The 23572-nt window shown below is 38.7% G+C and overlaps 1 protein-coding gene across 1 annotated transcript in view; it reads left to right on the top strand.

Moving 5' to 3' along the window:
* Nucleotides 1-23572, top strand: part of LRP2 (LDL receptor related protein 2) — a 185814-nt gene that overhangs the window by 18144 nt on the left and 144098 nt on the right. The window contains exons 3-6 of the mRNA XM_060105959.1: nt 1571-1595; nt 6977-7084; nt 9384-9506; nt 13038-13154. Of these exons, the coding sequence (XP_059961942.1) occupies nt 1571-1595; nt 6977-7084; nt 9384-9506; nt 13038-13154 (373 nt within the window). The remainder of the gene's footprint in view (nt 1-1570; nt 1596-6976; nt 7085-9383; nt 9507-13037; nt 13155-23572) is intronic.

Genomic DNA, 23572 nt, shown 5'->3' with positions numbered 1-23572 from the left:
TCCTTCATGAAGCCTCTCTCATTGCATCATCTTGTGGTATTCATTTTTTTCTCCCTGAGACCAATTGGTTCTTATTACCTCTGCTGCTTATTTGGAACGAAATCATCTACTGTCATATGGCACAACTTTGGAGTCATACTACCTAGGTGTGAATCCCTGCTTCTCCACCTACCAGTTGTGAGATTTGGTCAAGCCTCAGTTTTCTCATCTATGAAATGGGGCTATTAGTACCATCTCATAGGATTGTTGTGAGGATAAGTGAGATAATCTATGGGAAACACTTAAAATACTACTGGCACTTAATAAATTCTGGGTGATTGAAAGCTGTCATTTGTTTTGTGGGATGGGGGTTGAGGAATAGAGCACAGGCTCTGAAATCACACAGGCCCTGGGTCTGAATCAGACTTCGACATTTTCTGCATCTGTGGGAATTTGATTAATGCCCTTGAGATTCAAGTTCCCCTTCTATTAAATAAATATAAATCTCACTTCACATATTTCTAAGAAGATCCAGTGGATATGTATAGGGACTTCCCTGGTGGTGCAGTGGTTAAGAATCCACCTGTCAATGCAGGGGACATGGGTTCGAGCCCTGGTCTGGGAAGATCCCACATGTTGCAGAGCAACTAAGCCTGTGCTCCACAACTACTGAGCCTGTGCTCTCGAGCCCGTGTGCCACAACTACTGAGCCCGCGTGCCACAACTACTGAAGCCCATTTGCCTAGAGCCCGTGGTACGCAACAAGAGAAGCCACCTCAATAAGAAGCCCGCGCACCGCAATGAAGAGTAGCCCCAGCTCTCCACAACTAGAGAGAGCCCATGCACAGCAACAAAGACCCAACACAGACAAAAATAAATAAAATTAAATCTCTAAAAAAAAAATGGATGTGTATAAAGCTTTTTATATTGTCCAACACATAGTAGGTGCTCAACAAATAGCAGCTATTGTTGTTACATGGCTATTTAATTTATAATGCATAAATACCTTTTGTCCCCAATAAATTTGTAAGTTCTATTAAAACAAAGGATCATATCTTATCATTCTTTGTTTCTTCCACAAACCTTGAACAAAGTTTTGCACACAGTGGGTATGTTTTTTTTTCATGTGTGGCTTTATTGAATCTGACATCATATTCTTTTGGTCCTTTTTTTAAAAAAAATTTCATTTAAGTGATGTGTGTACATGATCACACATCAGCTGGCTTTGTGGGTTTCCCTCAAAGTCTTTGACTTCTTGAAATGTCCTCTCAATATCAATATTGTTTTCCTCTATCAAAACATCAGGGCTCTGAAACAATAATTTGGAAAAAGCAGTCAACTCAGTTGTTTGTAAACTGGATTAAAAAAAAAAAAGCATAATTCTGGCCACCTATTTGGTGACCTGTTCTGAAAACCAGGCAGCTAAAATGTTGTACAGAAAGAATAGTAGGGCTTCCCTGGTGGCGCAGTGGTTGAGAGTCCGCCTGCCGATGCAGGATCCCACATGCCGCGGAGCAGCTAAGCCTGTGCACCACAACTACTGAGCCTGAGCCATAGAGCCCGTGTGCCACAACTACTGAAGCCTGCATGCCTAGAGCCTGTGCTCTGCAACAGGAGTAGCCCCCACTCGCTGAAACTAGAGAAAGCCCCGAGTGCAGCGGAGAGCCAGTACAGCCAAAAATAAAATAAAATAAAATAAAATAAAATAAAATAAATAAATTTTAAAAGATTCAAAAAAGAATGAAACATTAGTATGACTCAATATTTTTCTCTTTTTAAAACTTTTAGATATTCCTCCTATTTCAAATTATACCAGGTTTCATTTTTCTTTCTATAGATTTAAGATAGTAAACTCCAATTAAAAGACTCATTGTTTGCCTTGATGGTTTTATGAATCTCTGATATGTAATTTTACAAAGAGAAATCTTCATTACCTGGTGAATACGTGTTTACTGTCCCACATGTGCCTAGCACTGTGCCAGAGTTTGTAAAGGATACAGAAGTGGTGCTCTCAATTCCGTCCTGTGCCCCTTCTGGAAAAACAAACTTCTTCCCTCCTCTAGGCATTATCTGTTACTCCAGTATCTTATCTTAACACATTCTTAGTCCAACACTTAAACCAGGAAGCTTGGGCTATGGCTATTTATGAAGAAAGGATTACTCTTGTTTTTCTCCAGCTTGGGGCTCTATAACGTTGAAAAACAAGTTTATCCCTATGTCTATTGTAATTTTTCTTGAAGAGATTGAAACTCTTTTTTTGATTTCTCTGCATTGCTTTTTTTTTCTTTTTTTTTCCAGCATTGCTTTTTCTTAAAAAAATTATTTTATTGAAATGTAGTTGATTTACAATGTTGTGTTAATTTCTACTGTCCGGCAAAGTGATTCAGTTATACATATATATACATTCTTTTTCATATTCTTTTCCATTATGTTTATCACAGGATATTTCATATAGTTCCCTGTGCTATACAGTGAGAACTTGTTTTCCATTCTCTGTATAATAGTTTGCATCTGCTAACCCCAAACTCCCAATACATCCCTCCTCCACACCCCTCCCTCCTTGCATTGCTTTTGATTGTTGCAAATTTTCTTTTGTTTTTATGTGCAATGTTTGTTGCTAAGTAGATTACTCTTCTCCAATTGTATTGTATGAGCATATGGTGTGGTGTGGATTCCACACCAGTCCAGTTAATGCATCCAGAGAATGTTGATAGCAACTTTGGAAAATAATCAAATTTTTGCATTCATTTTTTTGGTGGAATTTTTTTTTTTTTTTTTTTTTTTCTGGTTTGAAGAGAACATAGAGCACTGGTAGTCAGTACAGTACAGACGCTGGACCAAAACTGTCAGATCCAGATCTTGCTTTGCACATGTTTGCTATTTGATCTTGGGCAAGTTACTGAATTGCTCTGTGTCTCAGTTTCTTTATTTGTAAAATATGCATAATAATGACATCTATCTTGTAGGGTTGTTATGAAGGTTAAATGACAAAGTTTACAAAAAGTTTACAAAGTACTTAGAATGGTGCATACCATTTAAGTACCACACAAATCGTTTTTTCATCTTTGCACCATCTATTTTGATTTTTGGGAAAGGCAGGGCCAGCCTGGGAAAGTAGGGTGTCCCTTTGGTTCTAATGGTTCCTTGTCAATGACTGCCTGGTTCTTAAGAATAGGTTTTTATTTCAGTGTGGATTATGATGTTTTCCTCTTTGGTTTTTATTAGAGGGAGACTGTTTTAAAGTTATAAAAGATAGTTTGCAAAATTACCTCTTGGTTAAAAATGGATTGGTTGAATATGGATGTTTAGAGACCATTTGTTGAAAGAAGTGTTAAATTTTGCTCTATTTAGATTTTTTTCTTTCATAAACTATGTTTAGCTCCAAAGTATGAAATTCCCCCACTCCCACCTTCTTTGGACTTCAAATTAGTAAACAATAAAGTATAGATAATGTGTAGTAACCTTTTTAGGGGTTATGAGTAAAGGCTACTTATTTTTTAAAAAACTCTCAGGGCTTCCCTGGTGGTGCAGTGGTTGAGAGTCCGCCTGCCGATGCAGGGGACACGGGTTCGTGCCCTGGTCTGGGAAGATCCCACATGCCACGGAGTGGCTGGGCCCGTGAGCCATGGCCGCTGAGCCTGCGCGTCTGGAGCCTGTGCAAAAAAAACTCTCAGAAAATAAAGTGCATACAAACCAGTTGAAATCAGGGGCAGCTGAAATTGTTATCAAACTTGATCTAGACCTTTTCACTAACAGTGTGTTTTTTTTTTAATTTATTTTTTATTTTTGCCTGTTTGGGAACTTTATTATTATTTTTGTTTGATTTCTATTTTATTATTGTTAAAAATTTTTATTTTATATTGGGGAATAGTTGATTTACAATGTTGTGTTAGATTCAGGTGTACAGCAAAGTAATTGTGTTATATATCTACATATATCTATTCTTTTTCAGATGCTTTTCCCATATAGGTTATTACAAAGTATCGAATAGAGTTCCCTGTGCTATACTAGCAGTTTGTTTTTCAACAACACATATTTCCTTTGTAATAGAATGGATGACAGTCTTCTGACACTAGTGGAGCATTTGGTTGATTACTAAGATGCCACCCAGCAAGTGATAGAGTATCCATTTGTTCTTCTGCAGAGATGTTTCCAAACAATAGTCATTTGGGAGTTATAACAGGCATGGAAGTTAATATTGAAAAGATGAACTTGACAAATGAATTACCATGGATCTGTTGATAAGTTGAGTGAATTGGGCTTGATACATTACTTGAGATAACTGAGTATTTGGGAGGTCAAATGTGAAAAATACTAACTAGAAAGAGTTACTTAATTGTAAAACTTCCCCTATCAGTTTAATTTTTTTTTTAATGTGTGATTTTTTCCCCCTATAATGCCAGCTGCTGGGCTTAGCATTAGGATTTAAAAAAAAAATAAATTCATTTATTTATTTTTGGCTGCATTGGGTCTTTGTTGCCGTGAACAGCGGCTACTCTTCGTTGTGGTGTGCGGGCTTCTTATTGTGGTTGGTGGCTTCTCTTGTTGTGGAGCATGGGCTCTAGGCGCGTGGGCTTCAGTAGTTGTGGCACATGGGCTCAGTAGTTGTGGCTTGCGGGCTCTAGAGTGCAGGCTCAGTAGTTGTGGCGCACGGGCTTAGTTGCTCTGTGGCATGTGGAATCTTCCTGGACCAGGGCTCAAACCCAGCATTGGCAGGTGGATTCTTAACCACCGAGCCTCCAGGGAAGCCCTAATGTGTGATTTTTAAATAATTGACTTTGAAGTGCTTAAAAAATGACTTTCGGGTATCTATTTCATGTTCTTTTCATGATGTGCTTAACTTCATATTTTAGCAAAAACCAAAAACAACCTCAAAATTTGACTTGTAATAAAAATTGCTTAAGAAATGAAAAAAGAAAAAAAATAACAAATAAACAAAAATGTTGCTTAAGAAATAACACTAATTATACATATATTTAAAAACAGCTTGTATATTGTTCTGAGAATTTGCTTCAGTATGCTCAGTTTCTAAGTGTATGATTTTTCCAGCAATAGGAAACTCTTTGTAAGTAGACTGACCTTTAGATTGTTATAATTTTTCAACCAGAAATTATTAGATACTAAGGGAAACAAATGTACTGAATTTACAAATGTATTATGTTGGCTTACTAACAATAGACCTAATTGATAAAAGTGACTTAATATATGTTGTGTTAATAGCTAAACCTCCAAAGCCTCTAATCTCTCATGGAAATATTGCTTTGTAGAACAAAATCCAATGAGAAGTTCTGGGATTCCAGAGTGAATTTGTACATTCCTTAGGGGCATTTTTGCAAGGGAGGTTGTTGTGTTTTAAAGGTAGTTGATAAGAGACCTGCACCACCAACCCCAGACCTGCACCACCAACCACCATCATGCATTAGTCTATAGAAGGTATTTGGGTGTACGTATTCCTGTACCACTCGGTACCACCATTTAGCCAAGGAAAGTTTCTGACCATTTGCAGCATACATTATAAATCAGGATGTCACTACCAGACAATCAGATTTGAACATTCCATGAACAAAGTAGCCTATATCCCCTAGGAATAGATCACTTAACTGTGTTTATGTCATGCTCTTGATAGGCCTGCATTTACACAAGACAGGATAGCACATTGTTTATTTATTTTAGGGGTAGGTAATTGATCTGTATATTTACTTAATTTCAGTTTAATTAGTCAAACATTGAAATGGGTAATTTAGCATGATTGCTTAAATACATGGGGAAAGTATAATTATTCTTCCAACCCCTCGAATTATTCCTCTACCACCATGGGTTTGTGAAAGAATAATTTTGAGTCTTCTCCACGTTGGGCTGGTGTTGGCTGCTCTCTTAAAAATAAAATTCATACTTGGCACATAATGTATGGGGAGGTTGCTGGTCAGATATTTGGGGAAACTCAGAGGATCTCTAACTGCCAAATTAGTCCCCTGGGGAGAACTAGAAAAACTGCAGGATATACTGGTTGAATTAAATGAACTTGTTTAAGTTATATTCACTTTCTGGTATCACTAGAGGATATCACTGCTACTTGGAAATGTGGCTAGTTTGATGCCAAGTTTGTGCACTCTGATTGGCTGCAGAGATTTTGTTTGTTTGTTTCTTGGCCTTTGTTTGTTGGCAGAGAAGAGCCGTACCTGGCATCTTACAAATAAGTTACAAGCAAAAAGCCATAATATTGGTCTTGTATCTAAGAATGAAGAACCATAAATTGCTGTATATGATTTAGTAATAAAAAGGCACTTAAAAAGACTGTAGGGTAGGAAACTGAAAAAAGCACAGTCCCACAAATGAAAATTTACTCATGATGGTATCAGAGATAACCACCCTTAACTTTCTGGCCTTTTCTGTGCTTTTTTTCTGTTATATATGATTCTGTTACAGGTAAAATTTTGCATCCTTGTCTTTGTTATAATGTGTAATGAAATATAACAAATATTTCTCCAAATCATTTAGAAGTTCTTCATAACTATTTTAATAAGTTCCTAATATGATATATAGATATAGATATAAGAAAATTTATTCATTTTCATATTATTGGACATTTACGAGGTTTGCAATTTCCTTTATTATAAATTATGCTATGATGAAAACCTCTACACATAAATCTTTAATTCTCTGCTTAGTTTCTTAAGGGGAAAAAAATTACCTAGAAGTAAAAGTATTAAGTTAAAGAATAAGCACTTTTAAAAAGCAGGATACCTGTTGTCAAATTGCTTTCCAGATTGGTTACCTCAAGGTGCACTCTGGTCAGCTGTGTGTGAAAATGACTTTCCTGCAGACCCTGAAACAGAATATAATCATAAAAATGTTTTCCTAATTGTATAAATAATTTACATTCTTCGATTACTAATTAGTTGAATAATTTTTTGTTTTCATCAAAAATTTGTATTTTTTTGAAATATCTGTGTAGGTAACTTTTTAAACTGGCTTTCTCTTGCTTGTGGGATTACAGAATGTCACAGTGATGAGTTTCAGTGCCGACCTGGGCTTTGTATCATCGCATCCTGGCGGTGTGATGGGACCAGAGACTGCGCGAATGGCTCAGATGAAATTGGCTGCCGTAAGTGAAGAGCGGTGGGGCTAAGCTCTGTTCTGAGTAGCAGAAGTGCTTCATGGTCATTTCAGCTGTAACAAAGAGAAAGAGTTGTGCCTTTAGTAGTAGACTGGACTGAGCTCCAATCTTTTGAGATAGAGAACTGGTGGCATTAAGAATTCAGTCCCTTTTGATCACGAGGTTCAATTCACATCAGTTTCTATCTTACTCTTATCCCATGACCTTGGTATGGAACCAACTTTCTGAGCTGTTTTCTGAAGCCTATAAATGATTATTTCAGATTATTCAGTCTTCAAGTTTTGTGCACTAACAAGAACAAAAAAATAATGTTGTCTGTACTGCTGTGATTTGTAATTCAAGGAAGAGTCTGTTTTTATAAAAAGGATGTAGAAGAACTTGTGTGCATTACTATCAAGAGGTCGCAGAAGGGGCTAGTGTGGTTTATGTTTTTTAAATAATAGTTAAAAACATGATAAAATTAAAAACCCCCAATTTAACTCTTTAATTTAGAAGAATTATAAAATCACTTTCATATATTTCTTCATTTAGTTCTCTCAACAATATTCTGAGGTAGGTTTCAGATGAGGAAACTGAGGCATAGAGAAGCTAAATTATTTATTAAAGGCTTCCCAGTTGGTACACTAATCCCAAGCCTTATGTCCATTGCTCTCCCACCTTGCCATAGGTGATCCATCACTCTACTGCAATTTCATTCATTCTGACAGGTGAACAGGCAAGGGTTATCATCCAAAAACCAAGAAAGCAGGTGAAAATTTGTTTTGAATCATTGGCCATCCTGTGGCACAACAGGACAAACTTTGGTGTATTGTTTGGTTGATGATGCATTTGAAAATGGGAGAAGTGTGGGGATTAGGTCCTATAAGGTGCTTCTCAAACTTTCATGCAGAAATGGATCACCTGGGGAGCTTGTTAAAGTGTAGGTTTTAATTCCACATGTTTGAGGTGGGACCTTATCCCAGGTAATGCTGATGCTGCTAGTCTGGAAACCACACTTTGAGTAAGGGAGTAGTTCTATTTGTAGAGATATGATCAAGTGCTATCTATTTGCCTCCTCTGGGCTTACTGGGTTCATTTTAGGTTAAACACTAGGAGCAGAAAGTCAGGAACAGTGTGTTCTGAGCTAAAGGAATAATTGAACAGTCATACCAACAATTTATCAATGTTCCATAACGATGATGATAAAAACATACCAATGACAATCACTCGCAACTTATTTACATGGTACTTTCACATATGTTACTCTACTTATTTTTTTTAACATCTTTATTGGAGTATAATTGCTTCACAATGGTGTGTTAGTTTCTGCTGTACAACAAAGTGAATCAGCTATACATATACATATATCACCATATCCCCTCCCTCTTGCGTCTCCCTCCGACCCTCCCTATCCCACCCCTCTAGATGGTCACAAAACACTGAACTGATCACCCTGTGCTATGCTGCTGCTTCCCACTAGCTGTCTATTTTACATTTGGTAGTGTATTTATGTCCATGCCACTCTCTCACTTCGTCCCAGCTTACCCTTCCCCCTCCCTGTGTCCTCAAGTCCACTCTCTACATCTACATCTTTATTCCTGTCCTGCCCCTAGATTCATCAGAGCCATTTTTTTTTTTTAGATTCCATATATATGTGTTAGCATACGGTCTTTGATTTCCTCTTTCTGACTTCACTCTGTATGACAGACTCTAGGTCCATCCACCTCACTACAAATAACTCAATTTCGTTTCATTTTATGGCTGAGTAATATTCTATTCTACTTATTTTCTATAGCACACCGTGAGAAAAATATAGTCCCCATTTTATGATGCATACATTGAGATTCAGGGAACCTGCTGAAGACTGTAAAGCAAGTAAATTGTGGAAATAATAAATTATTTGATTTGGGGTCTTATTTTCCAAATCTCATGGATTTTACAATTTATCATGATGCTTTACTATTAGTTATTACAAAACACTTCAAATAATTTAATAAACTCATGGTTGATTTTATTGAAATTAAAAATTTAATATTTTTTTGGTCATAACTTTGTATGAATATGTGTTTGGGCTGTTTGTTTTATTCTCTGTATTTTTTATTGCTTTGGATCATCATTTTGTTGTGGTGCCATTGCTGAGATTACTTGACAGTGAACACTGGTTAAAGTCCACAGGCTCTAAGGTTTTTTATATTTGCTATCAAATATATTGAGCAGGAGTTGATATACTTCTTTTGAAACGAGCATTGTTTGTTGGTATAATAGGGTGGATGTTAGACATAATGAATTTTTTTCCGGTTTATTTTAGCTCACTCTACTTGCCGTTCCAACCAGTTCCTGTGTCAGAGTGAGGAGCTATGCATCCCTGCCCACTGGGTGTGTGACGAGGAAGAAGACTGTATTGATGGCTCAGATGAACGGCGGCATTGCCGTAAGTGCTTGTAGAGGAATCTTGTTTTGGCCCTTTGGACACCTTAAATTCCAACCTGTTACAAATACAAAACACAATGGAATGAATCTTTGTAAATGCAGAGTTGGGCCTCGAAGGACAAGGGAACCTGTGCCAGCCATCTCACTCAGGGGTTGGATGATACTGAAAGTGTGAATATGCTGAAGAATTATCAATATAGCCAGTGATTTGGACATGGGATAGATTCCCAGTATTTAACTCAGGTTATGTTATGCTTAAGAAAGAAACAACACACTTATTGGTATCTGTATGTGGAGGTCTTCATTTGTCTGGTTGGCAGTTGGATGAGTCCACGTGCTCCTGGAGCACACTGTGCAGGCAGAACCTTCCACCCCTTCTGCCCCACTATTAAACTCTCTTCTTTCTGACTGAGTGGAAGTGGAGGTCTGTTGGAGGCACTTCAGTGATGGCTGCTAGAGCCATCGTAGGATGAGCTGGAACCAGAAAGCAAATAGTAGCAAGGAAGAGGACATTGGCGACTGCTGATTCCTGGACATTGAAGGGGTTCAGGGCAGTAACCTGGAAGAAACCCTTCCATTCTGATTTCTTTGGGATGGAACTGGAAAAGAGTGTTTTATTGGGCTTAAACAATTTTGGACAAGAGCGTAGTCTTGGGTGAATGTAAGATGGCAACATGTGAGAAAGATGTCTGTCATCTGTAGCATTCCTTTCTCTTAAGGATATTTGTATAATTTAAAATTATTCTTGTATCAATGGGGATGTTTTTGGCTGCAAAGAGTGAAAAACACAACTCAAAAAAGTTAAGCAAAAAGGGAATTTATTATCTCACCCAAGAAGCCTAAATGTAGCATTTTTCCGGAATTGATTGGAAGATAATGGAAAATCTCAATTCCTTGGATCAGTGACATCATCCAATTTTCTTCCACTATTCTGCCCTGCCATCTTTTTAGCCTATTCGCTTTTCATGATTGCATGAAAGCTGCAGAAGTCCTGAATTTTACATTCCCATAATTCAAATTTCAATATCTAGAAGAGAAAACATCAACATCTTTTCCCTGTGTTTTTACAAGACAAAAGAAAACAACAACAAAAAAACCCCAAACTAAAACCTTTTAGCGAGTCTAAGTTGGACTGAGATGGAAATTGGAGAGAAGATACAAGGCTGTAATGAACCACCTCAGGCTCTTGACCTCAGCTGTCCTCTGGAAAAGTCCAGCTCTGATCACTGTGTAGCATTCACCTTTCAACTTCCCCACATTCTGTTTCATTAAATGCACATCCCACAAATCATTGACATCTATCATCACTGTGTGTTGGTTTTGAGATACCCAAGATCCTGCTGGCATTTTCACATGGACATTGTCCACAAAGATCAAAGAAGAAACAGATATTTTTGATGGCTACGTCATGTGGGAATTTGTTTGTTAGGTGACTAGCAGTGGAGATGCTGTGGGCTTCAGTAGGTTCTGGATGTATTTATAAAAAATTAGAATTAAGTCCAGGAATTTTGAGTCCAGCAATGGGAGTATGAACTCTTTTCAGTCGAGCCACTAGAAGCCTTCTTTTGAGGAAGATAATGGAAATTCTCAATACTTATGAGTTTGACTTTGGTGTAAAGGTAAAATGTAGACTGTATAATTAAACAATCTGTTAGGGCTTGTCAGTGCTGGTCATGAGGTCTGCCAGCAACAGAGAGATGGTGATCCTTGGGACAGGGTGGTTCAGGGGAAACCAGCAAACTATGTAGGGCTGTGGAGGGTGGTGGTGGTGACAAATGGCAGTCTTGAGGAGGGCATAGACAGGAGCTAGTCAAGGCCAGATAGGAGCACGGCATATCTCCACCAGGTCCAGTTACGCGCATCCAGATCTGAGGTGGAGTGGCAAAAAGGAAGGGAGGTGGGGGACAGTAGTTCAGAAAGACTGAAAGGAGGAAGGAAAAGTACCAGGCATAGTAGGAGCAGGGAGAAATCCTTGTTTCTAAGAAATCTGTTCTGGGCTCTGATATTTCTGGCTGGCCTCTCAGAGGTCCTAGAGGAAAAAGGTGACCTAGTAGGTACTCAGTGCTAGATTGTGAACCTCTGGAGAGCAGTGACTATACTTTATTCAGCTTGTATCCCTAAGGCTTGATATTCTGTCTAGCAGATAGTACGTTCTTGATAAGTGGACACTGAATGAATGAATGATGCGTTATTTATCTTTTGGCTAGATATGCCATTTGGTTCCATTTTCCCTTGCTTCCCACACAGAGTAGGAAGAAAGCTGAGCTGTAGATTGTGATGCAGTGTGTGGTGGATGACCCGTTGATAATAACACTACATAGAGGGGATGGGAACTACCAAGGGCAACTGCTTGGGGAGACTGGAAATAACTTTACAGCAATAATTTATGAGCAAGGTTCCATACTATTTTAAATGAGTATGGATTTTATAAGGTAACTCTTGCATTTTAAATTTTACATTTTTTTTATTGGATCATCTTTCCCCCAAATGCTTCTCTTTTATGTGGACAATTAAAAAGTCCCATCATAATTCCTGCCTCAGGGCTTCCCTGGTGGCACAGTGGTTAAGAATCTGCCTGCCGATGCAGGGGACACAGGTTCGAGCCCTGGTCCGGGAAGATCCCACATGCTGCGGAGCAACTAAGCCCGTGCGCCACAACTCGTGAGCCTACGCTTTAGAGCCCACGAACCACAAACACTGAAGCCCTTGCACAACAACTACTGAAGCTCGCGTGCGTAGAGCCCATGCTCCGCAGCAAGAGAAGCCACCACAATGAGAAACCCACACACCACAACGAAGAGTAGCCCCCCTCGCCACAACTAGAGAAAGCCCACGTGCAGCAACGAAGACCCAACGCAGCCAAAAATAAATAAATAAAAATAAATAAATTAAAAAAATTCCTGCCTCAGACTCACAGAATAGAATTCACATGATGCTTGGAATATTGATTCATTTGATTTTGTCTGTTTTATCCAGAGGCAAAGTTCATAAACTACTGGGGCTCTGCTCTCACCTACCCTAATCAACTTAGGATAAAATCAAGCTAGCTTAAATTTATGTTTATAAAATTGACAGGTATTCAATGTAGAAAGCTTATATAGTAGAGAAAACTCTAAAGAAAAAAAAATCACCCACATTCCTAATACTCAGAAATAACCACTGTTTACTCTTTGGCATATTTCCTTCTTGTTTAAACAAGGATTTCAATCCTTGTTTACTTAAGGTTTACAAACTTTACTGATCCTTGATTAATACCTATACCTGCAAAATTCTTATTTCATCCATCCTTTATACTGTATAGATTTTCAAGCTATATTGTATTCTCAACACGTGTTGATAATATAATTGTCTACACTCACAACCTTGAATGTTGATATGATTCTGGGCATTTTGATAGTATCCTGATAATAACACTTTTGCTTTCACATTGTAAGATGTCTACATAGAGTAGCTGGGTTAATGTTACTGTCATATTTGTTAGTTGGTCTGTGTTTTTCAGTAATTACAAAGTAATATTTTTTTCCTTTCACAGCTGGGAGAACATGCTCAAGCCATCAGTTTACGTGCGACAATGGTGAATGTATCCCAGCAGAATTCAGATGTGACCATTCCACAGACTGCTTGGACGGAACTGACGAGAAAAACTGCCGTGAGTCCCTTACAGTCTTTGCACTGTATTTGGTTTCACCTTTGTCCCTTTGGCATTTTAATCAATTCGTTGATGGACAGAAATGCCTACAATATGCCTCTTGTTATTGAAATCTCTTGGCAGATTCTTTTGTGGATTAGAGGTGATGTTCTGATAGGAGTCTATTTTTAGCAAGACATTCTGAGTCTGTCCTGCCTTAGCACATCAAGTTTCTGTATGTCTTGAAGTAAGAAACTTTTAACTTTAACATAGAATCACAAAAAGTCAATGAGTACAAAATCCAGTTTGGTCAATTTTAACTTTTAGTACGTTACCATGATAAGCTTCTAGGTCAAATGTCTCAGTTTTTCTGCACTTATGGACTCAGCGTTTTCCAGATTACCTTTGGAAACGTGTTACATTTTGAAAATGGCTATCTGTGTAATGGAAGAATACTATATCAATTTGTAACTGATCACCACAAGATAAAAGCATACAAATCACAGTATTCTATGTATAATGTTTAGATATGACCATAAGCAAAATAAGAAAGTGCAATCACTTCTTACAAATGAGTAAAGAGTAACCTGCCTCTCTTGAGGTTTATATAGAATTGTTAGAATACAAGAATATACTAATTATTCTGCTGTGTCCGTCCTCTGGTTCATCTAACTCTGTCTTTAGTCTCAGACATACCCATTTTCTCTCAAAAGCGCTTATAGGTCTATCATTTATGAATTTACCCAGAGCTTCTTTGAGTTTTTATATATCTTTCCCTGGCATTCTTTCTGGCATACTGCATTTCAGACTTCAAGGAGTTATTTTAATATTCTAGTATTCTAATAATCGGTGGATAGATTTTGTGTACCTTAGAAACCTTGATCATAAACTTCTTGGTTATTATGTTTCCAACTAAAGATTTAGGTTTTAGTCTATTCTCATGGGACAACTCTTTTATTGTTTGATCATTTTGATAGGATTTTAGTTCTCTGGACTGTTTCTAAATTCCTTCCTTTGGTATATTGTATGCTTAATGAAAGAGCCATCTTCTGTATATTTTGCTACACTTCCCAATATGGCGCCATGCCTAGGGTGGGAGCTAACATAAACTGGTTATGAGCAAATTGTTCCTGTTTACTGTAGTGTTCAGATTGTGCTCTTAATAGAAGAAACACTCGTATGTGTGTCCAGATTCATGCTGCAACCTCACTGTCATCACACAGTACATTAAAACAAAACAAAAAACTTCTCCAGTGCTTTCTTCCATTGTATGTTATTTCCCTTTGAGAGGAGTCTGTGCTATTTGTCTTTATGTTTCCATTTCCTAGCAGAATTTCTGGTAGAGTTCTGTTGTAGTTTCCAACTTACATGTTTTCTTTTGAAAGAGATTGTGTTGCCTCTAGGTTGGGTCTTCTTTTTTTTTTTTTTTTTTTCTGTACGCGGGCCTCTCACTGTTGTGGCCTCTCCCGTTGCGGAGCACAGGCTCCGGACGCGCAGGCTCCGCGGCCATGGCTCATGGGCCCAGCTGCTCTGAGGCATGTGGGATCTTCCTGGACCGGGGCACGAACCCATGTCCCCTGCATCGGCAGGTGGACTCTTAACCACTGCGCCACCAGGGAAGCCCTGGGTCTTCTTTAACTTTGGAAAAGTTATGGAGAATTTAGTCTTGGTACCGGCAGTTTTAGAGATGATAGTGTGTGTCTGGAGGTCACAAATAGCAAGTCCAGAGTCAAGGACTCCCCTTTGAGCACTTTGTAAAGCAAACAATAAATTCTTTATTGTGGCAAGTGAAGAAAATATTTTTGATTAATAATAGAGACAAATCATACATTATTTTTTGCAGTATTATGTAAACTTCAAAGTGTTATGTACATTCCAGTGGTTATTGTTATTAGACCCCTCACTGAGGACATTAGGGCCAGTATTATAATACTGTCTTATGAATAAGGTAACTGAACCAGCAAAGGATGGAGTGGCTTGTTCAAGGTTAAATGGTGTGTGGCAGAGCTAGAGCTCAGCTCGTCCTCTGGTCCAAGTCTGGTGATTGCTCTTCATGAAGGACTTTATTTACAGAAGGAGGAAGTCCTCCTACCTTGTGCAAGAACAGGACCAGAGGCCTGTGCCACCAGCCAACAGTCTGTGTCTTTATCCCTTATTTACAAGTGGATAAAAATGAGTGCTTTATTGCAAATGCAATGGTACTGCAGGAAATGCTATTTTAGGGAAAATAAAAGACAGCCAAAACAGACTGGATTTATTCCATGTGAACACCCTGCAGCCAAGTCTCAGGTCACCAATACAGCTGCCTCATGACTTTGCCGACGGACCTTCTGGAAAAAAGCTGGCAGGGTACAAGCATTCAAGCGGCTCTTATAGAAAGGAATGAAGGAAAGGAAGTGAGCTTTGTAAAATATCTGGGCAGGAATCCTTAATCAAGATTTTGTTCATTTTTTTAAGTACATACAAGTAATTGTTGAACCAGAGTTAAACCTCATTGTTTCTGGAATCATACAAGTCATGAATCCTTCAGGGTTCATGGCCCTAAAGTGAATCTCACACATGTAAGGGGGTTTTACAATGAGGTATTTTTTCCTATTTCTCTCTACCTCATTTATTTATTGCTATGTGTTCTGTAAGGAAGAGTGTAAAAAAAATAACAAATCAGAGGAAATTAAAAAAGAATCCTCATACTTCCTTGTTAGTGCTTTGATCTCCTGGCCACAGCCAGATTTGTACAAGAAGGAAATGAATGACCTGGATCAAAGTCTTTAAAAAGTGCCAGTACTGGGGGGAGGATTTGCCTCATTTTATTTTCCGTCTTTGTTTGGAGCTCTTGTGGGAAATGGGAAAGGGGAGTGTCACTCCCAGGGCATCAATCACTATCGTATTCAAATTTTTTTTTTATTGGAGTATAGTTGCTTTACAATGGTGTGTTAGTTTCTGCTGTACAGCAAAGTGAATCAGCCATACGTATACATATATCCCCTCCCTCCTGGATTTCCTTCCCACCTAGGTCACCACAGAGCACCGAGTAGAATTCCTTGTGCTATACAGTAGGTTCTCACTAATTATCTGTTTTATACATAGTAGTGTATATATATCAATCGCAATCTCCTAATTCATCCCACCTTCCCTCTCCCCGCTTGGTGTCCATACGTTTGTTCTCTACATCTGTGTCTCTATTTCTGCTTTGCAAATAGTTTCATTTGTACCATTTTTCTAGATTGCACATATACGCATTAATCAGTACTACACAGTAGGTGTGAGGACCATCTCCACTTTACAGAGATCAAGAGGTAAGGGTAGATGAACCAGGATATTGACCTAGGTCTAAACCCTATGCCCATGCTCTTGGAATACTTTACTTTTGTATAAGAAGTTTACAGAGCATTTTTGCCTATAGGTTACATAGCTATTTTATTATTAAAATGATTGTTTAAAGCTTTTTATTATGGAAGGTTTTAAACATAATCAAAAGCAGAGTGACTATATCAACTCATAGCTAATTTTGTCTTACCTATATCTCTTCTCTCCATTATTTTGAAGCAGTTCTCAGATATCATATAAGTTTGTCTTTAAATAATTCAGTATCTATATTGCTAAAATATAAGGACTGAAACATTACAGTATCATGATCACACCTAAAAGTTAATAACTGTTCTTTAAAGTAATCAGATATCCATCCAGTTTTTAAAATTCTCCAATTGGCTTATTATTTTTTTACAGTGTCATTTAAATAAAAATCCAAAGAAAATCTATATGTTGGAGTTAGCAAGTGACTTGTTCTGGAGTCTCCCATAGTCTGGGTTTTGCTCACTGCACCCACCCTCCGATGTCCTTTAACATGTTCTTCTGTCCCCTGTATTTCCTAGAAATTGGTAGCTAGATCTAGAGTAAGGTTTTTCCATCTTGGAAATAATGACATTTGGGTCCAAATCATTCTTTATTGTGGGGAGCTGTCTTGTGCACTGTAGAATAGCTATCAGCATACTTGGCCTCTATCCACTAGAAGCCAGCAGCACCTCCCAATTGTGATGGCCAAAAATGTCTCTAGACAGTGTCAAATGTCCTCTGGGAGCAGAATTCCCCTCCCCTGCTCCAGTTGAAAATAGCACTAGTCTAGAGGCTTGAACACATGCAAGGGTGTGTGTGTGTGTGTGTGTGTGTAAGGGCAACAACACTTTGTATATAAAGGTATGTATTTCCATCAGGAGGCACCTAATGTCTAACTGCCCCTTTGTGATATTAGCAGCCATTGATAATCATGCTAAGCTCCATTTAGTCGTAGAGGTACTTAGCTATTTTAAATGTCACTTCAGATATATAGCAACTGTTTAATTAGTTATTTTAAATTAGAATGTTCCCACATAATGGAGGATTAAGTGAGGCTTGGCCAGAAAACCTTTTTGTGAGACATGACACTTTGTTCTATTGTTTTTGCAGTCATGATGAATAGGAAAATTACTTTTGGACAAACTTAGAATCAGTTTATGACTATGGCTTTAATTTGTCTATTTCTCAGAAATAAGATTATCTATAGGAATGGGTCTTCTAGGTACTAGAAATCACTTGAATATAGTGGTGGATGTTGGAAAACTGCCAAGAAGGACTTATTTCTTTTCCCCAAATATTTGAAAGGATCAGGAAGCTTGACTCTGTTGTTCGTAGTCCCGCCTGTCAGATCAGACCCCTAGGATATAGTTCTTACCGTTTCAAGCTTCTAAGATCAAGGTCTTGAGCTCCAAGACAGAGCACCTTGTGTCCATTCCAAGCACTCCTTTTACATAACAATGAATGGTGTGTAAGGGTCCACTCAGGGAAGCAGGGAGAAGGGAGGGAAAAGAATGGGTGAGATGGCAAGAAAGGCAAGGGTATTAAGGTCCCAATAAAAAGATTACCCTTGAAATAAATAGTTTCATATCATATTTGGTCTTTTTGTCTGCTGTGTTCCTATATGCATAAGGCATAAGATATTTTTGGTTATTCTACTGTTTGAGAACTTTCTGAAAATATATATGTGTGTGTGTGTGTGTGTGTGTGTACAGCTATGAAACAGGTAAAAGTTCATTTTTCCTAAGTTATTTTGCTCTTCAGTCTGGCCATCTGTAAAATGGCACCTGCTATTAAACAGCTTGTCAATTATTATTATTTTTTAAGGAACGGAGAGTTGAAACTGCCATCCTTTTTGCTTTTAATGGGATTAGCATCAAGGAAAACCCACTCTGAGTCTAAGATAAACATCAGAACAATGCAGCAATTATGGGTCATTCAATGAATATGTTGCACTGACTTTGTTGCTCAAAAATAGTATAATTTTTTCTTAGTTAAGTAAACAGATTATTTCATCTTTATCAAGTACCATATTAGCACGCTTTTGGTGTGAGTAAAACTATTGCTAATTATCATTGGTTTGCCGCACTTCTCTTTTGTTACTTAGGAATGCCAAAGAAAGGGTCAAATCCTTGTTACAATGGAGGCTTTCTTGCTGGTAATCAGCAGTATTTGGTCTGCCTGCCACGGGGGCGGCTTCATCTCTGAAGTTTTATTTCTACTGACTTTCTGTTCTTTAGAATTCTGTATATCTAACTTTATATTTCTAACTGTTGAAACTCCAACTGGGGGCATAACTGGGAGGGAGTGAAGAGGAGGGATAAGTCATTCTTTGGACAGTGATGCCTGGTGACGGACATGTTCATCAAACTCAGCCCCACTGCGCCTTGCTCTTACTATTCTCTACTCGAGGTGAGAAGGAAGAAGCAGACTGACCCCATCTTACATATCACATCACAGACGGACCTTTTTTTTTTTTTTTAGCAGTTTGAGATAGGATTCAGAGCCCTGAAACCTTGAGGAAAGAGAAAAATCTCTTATTTAGTCTTCATCTTACAAGCACATTATAAATATCTCCCATCTTTTAAAAGACCCTAAGATCCCTCTCAGCTGTTACCCTACTTCTCTGCTCCCGTTCACAGCAAAGTTACATAGAATTGTCTTTAATCACTGTCTATCTCCATTTCCTCTCCTTCTTTCTTTCTTGAACTCATTGAAAACAGTCCATCTCCAAATCCCCCAAAACATTCTTGTCAGTGTCACCAGTGACCTCCATGTTGATAACCCTAATAGTTCTTGTTCAAATGTCACCTTATCAGAGAGCTACTCCTCACTGTTACTCTTTCTCATTTATTTTAATGTCTGTCCTTCCACCCTCCTAAATAGAACGTAAGTTCCATGAGAGCAGGGATTTTATGAAGTTCATCACTTTCTCTCTAGTACTCAGCAGTCCCGTTACTATCTGTTGAATGAAATCGTTTTAAAAAGCTGCGTTACTTCACTTACAATTTCATTTATAATCTCTTTATCCAGTTCTTAGCACGGTGTCTAGGAAGATGGATTTCAATAAATATATGTTGCGTTATTCCCTGGAGCATTTGAGGCACAGTGTTCATCCTGTGGCTCAGTGACTCCAGTGCTAGGGCTCATGTGAGATTTTTATTATTTTTCAAAAAATTAGAACTATGTCAGCCTTTACCTCCTTTGCAGATTTTGGTGATAGTTCTGTGTATGAGAAGAAAGAGGTACAGCAGATCCAAACTCTTCAGAGCAGGCCTCTTGGGTGCTTTTTAAACTTAGGTCTGAGATCACGTCACCATGGATAGAGACCAGATAGGGATTTAGGACTTGAGACCCAGTAGTTCAAAGCGAAGGCGGTAAGGGAAACTATATAAGTTAATGTCTTTCCCTTTTTAGCTTCAGGCTCCTGAAAGCTGCTCAGACTAAACTTGAGGTTAGTCCAATTCTAGTAGCCCTTGGGAAGACCATATTTACTTTCTCTTTCCAAGGTACTGAATTGTTATTCACATTTTATAAATATTATGTATATGCTTTTTGTTGAAAGACTTCAAATTATTTTTGGAAAGACGCAGGAAATGCTTCTCTGTTGTCCTCTTGCTTATTACTGCACTGCCTAGATGCTAGTCCATGATGACAGTCACTTCAGGGACTTGAATTTGACTAACACAGGAGGCGGGGGCTCAGAGAGGAATAGGTTGGTCTCCTGCTGCTTGGTGGTCTGTTTTTTTGGTAAGGACTCTCTTGTTTGTCCTGGCACTCTTGGAAAGCTCTGTTTCCTAGCATAGGGTTTCCTGGAATTCTTAGATTATACCAGATTGAAGTCCTTAGTAGAATATGCCATAATTTGATGAAATTTAGATTTGGCCTCACTTCTCCAGACTTCCCAAAGTGGAACGAGAAACTGAATGGAAGAAAGAAAAACTTTCCCTTGCGTTGCTTCTTCTCTTTCTTTTCATGCTATCTTTTTAAGATTACTTCCTTTCATTCCATTTCATTCTTCCTCCTGTAATTTTCTCTTCCTATTACTCTGAAGCCTGTAAGTGGTAACAGTACCTATTATAGTGGTTAGGAACAAGCGTAGTGGGGCCAGGTTGCCTGAATTTGAGTTCAGATTCTCCAGCTTACCAGTCGTATGACCTTTTTTTTTTTTTTTTTCTTTGCGGTACACGGGCCTCTCACTGTTTCACTGTTGTGGCCTCTCCCATCGCGGAGCACAGGCTCCGGACGCGCAGGCTCAGCGGCCATGGCTCACGGGCCCAGCCGCTCCGCGGCATGTGGGATCCTCCCGGACCGGGGCACGAACCCGAGTCCCCTGCATTGGCAGGCGGACTCTCAACCACTGCGCCACCAGGGAAGCCCTGTATGACCTTTTTCAAATTGTTTAACCTCTCTGTACCTCAGAGAGGCATGTATATAAGATCTCTAAAATGGGAACAATAGCGTAACTACCTCATTGGGTTGTTATAAGAACAAAATGAGTTCATACACATTGAGTACTTGAACAGGCTTCTGGCACATAGTTTTCAATACATGTTATTGATGATTATTATTGTTTTTGCTTATTTAACTTCTTGGATAGTACTTGCAGCTAAGTGCTGGTGGCCAAACTAGTAAACTTTTTCTGGCAAATCATTACTCTGACTGGATTATCCTGCCTTGGAACCAGACTAACATAAAGTAACTTATAAAGGATGACTTCAAGACCTTGAAAAGTCACAGGTGTCTGGGCAGGACTTATATCAGTAACTTCTTGTTTTCCTTTTAATCTTGGCTTAAGTGTCATAATATACCTTTAAGAGGCCCTCTCTTTCATTAGAATCGATTTGTCTTCTTTTTGGCTATTTTGTCAAATTCTGAGAACAGAATGTATTTACAGCCTTCCTGTCAAGATAATAAAGAGTAGTGCCTACTATGTGTGTCTTACCCTGCTGTGAATGATTTCCATTCTGGGAGGCCTACGAGTTTCTCAAACCACATCTTCCTCCTTGATTATGTAAACAGAACTATAGCATGGAAATTTCTTGCTTCAAGCCAAATCATTAGCAGAGAAAACATTAAAAAAGTCTTCAAGCACCAATCTGACATGTATATTTGGAGGCAGCTCCCAATTTTGAGGAGCAAACATGGACATGTATCGTTTGGAAGTTAAAGAAAGGAAGGGAGAGGGAAGAGGTGGTGTGAATGAGGACGTTCTTTTTTTTTTTTTTTAACATCTTTATTGGAGTATAATTGCTTTACAATGGTGTGTTACTTTCTGCTTTATAACAAAGTCAATCAGCTATATGTATACATATGTTCCCATATCTCTTCCCTCTTGCGTCTCCCTCCCTCCCACCCTCCCTATCCCACCCCTCTAGGTGGTCACAAAGCACTGAGCTGGTCTCCCTGTGCTATGCGGCTGCTTCCCACTAGCTATCTGTTTTACGTTTGGTAGTGTATGTATGTCCGTGCCACTCTCTCACTTTGTCACAGCTTACCCTTCCCCCTCCCCATATCCTCAAGTCCATTCTCTAGTAGGTCTGTGTCTTTATTCCCATCTTGCCCCTAGGGTCTTCATGACCATTTATTCTTTTTTTTTAGATTCCATACATATGTGTTAGCATACGGTGTTTGTTGTTCTCTTTCTGACTTACATCACTCTGTATGACAGACTCTAGGTCCATCCACCTCACTACAAATAACCCAATTCCGTTTCTTTTTATGGCTGAGTAATATTCCCTTGTATATATGTGCCATATCTTCTTTATCCATTCATCTATCGATGGACACTTAGGTTGCTTCCATGTCCTGGCTATTGTAAATAGAGCTGCAAAACAGTATGGAGGTTCCTTAAAAAACTAAAAATAGAACTACCATACGACCCAGCCATCCCACTACTGGGCATATACCCTGAGAAAACCATAATTCGAAAGGAGTCATGTACCACAATGTTCAATGAGGACGTTCTTGCATTTTCGTATCAGACAAACTTTAGAGGTCTGGGCCTTAGTTAATAGGTGCTTGTCCATCTTTCCATTAAAACAAAACTTAGCAGGATGAGTTTCTCTGGTGTTCTTGTACAGTGTCTCCTCTCTTACTACACTTCCCCTTTACTTGAAGTCCTGTAGGACATTTCAGCTACTGATGGATTTGCTCCATGGGAAAATTTTACAAGGTTAGACTCAGACTCTCCAGGCAAATAAACCAAAAAATAAGACTTTAGAGATCCCCTATCACAAAGTATTGTGACTTCCTCTTTTCTGGGGTAGATTGAAACCCCTTAATTAATACTGTTAGCAGTAGAAATCTTTAAAGGAAGTAGAATCTGTTCATTTCTTACTTTGCTTAGTGTACCACTTGGACCTGTTCCCTCTGTGTGGGTATCCAAAGGGGGAAAAACTTTTGGAAACAGTTTTCCAAATCTTTTGTGTATTTTGTGTCTTGGCTCTGTGCAGTCTTTCCTGTGGGCATACCCCTCCACTTAATCATGCACAGAAGAGACCAGAAGGTGTACAGGGGTTGAGGCAAGTCCTTAGCTGATTGACAGAGATTCATTATCGGCGTGGACGGAGACAAGAAAGCTGTTCATTCTTCATTCCAAGTGTCAAACTGCTGACCTCTAACCATTCCAATACCCTCTCTGATGACATCAAGCTGGCCTTGTGGTTTGTTGGGGGAATGAGCCACGTCAGCAAACTTTTAGTCTTGTTAGTGGATACTGGTTTTCAGTTTTATAGGACTGGTTCTCAAAAAGCAGGACAGGGAGAACAAGAGATCTGCCCAGCATATTTGTCTCAGGCCCTTCATATCTACAATAATCACCTTAAATGAAAGAGTCACAGTCCAAGCCCAAATAAATTTTCCTCCTGATAGATAACTTCTCTATTGCAAAGAGTTGGGTTTTCTAAGATTTCTTTCCTGCCTGCTGCTCTCTTAAAAGGCTAGATGGCATACTGACCCTAAACGCTATCTGGCACATGGGGGAAAGGAATCGCTTGCTGGACTCAGCTGGCTTCTAGGTATCTCTTGAAGGCAGAATTACTTAACTGAGCTGTGTGACCCTTTGAAGGTGCATTTGCAACGTGCACCATCTCAATGATGAAAAGACA

The sequence above is a fragment of the Mesoplodon densirostris genome, chromosome 8 (genome assembly GCF_025265405.1).
Source record: "Mesoplodon densirostris isolate mMesDen1 chromosome 8, mMesDen1 primary haplotype, whole genome shotgun sequence".
In the NCBI taxonomy this organism is placed as follows: domain Eukaryota; kingdom Metazoa; phylum Chordata; class Mammalia; order Artiodactyla; family Ziphiidae; genus Mesoplodon; species Mesoplodon densirostris.
The sequence above is the reverse complement of the archived record's forward strand: the minus strand, read 5'-3'. Positions and strand labels throughout refer to the sequence as shown.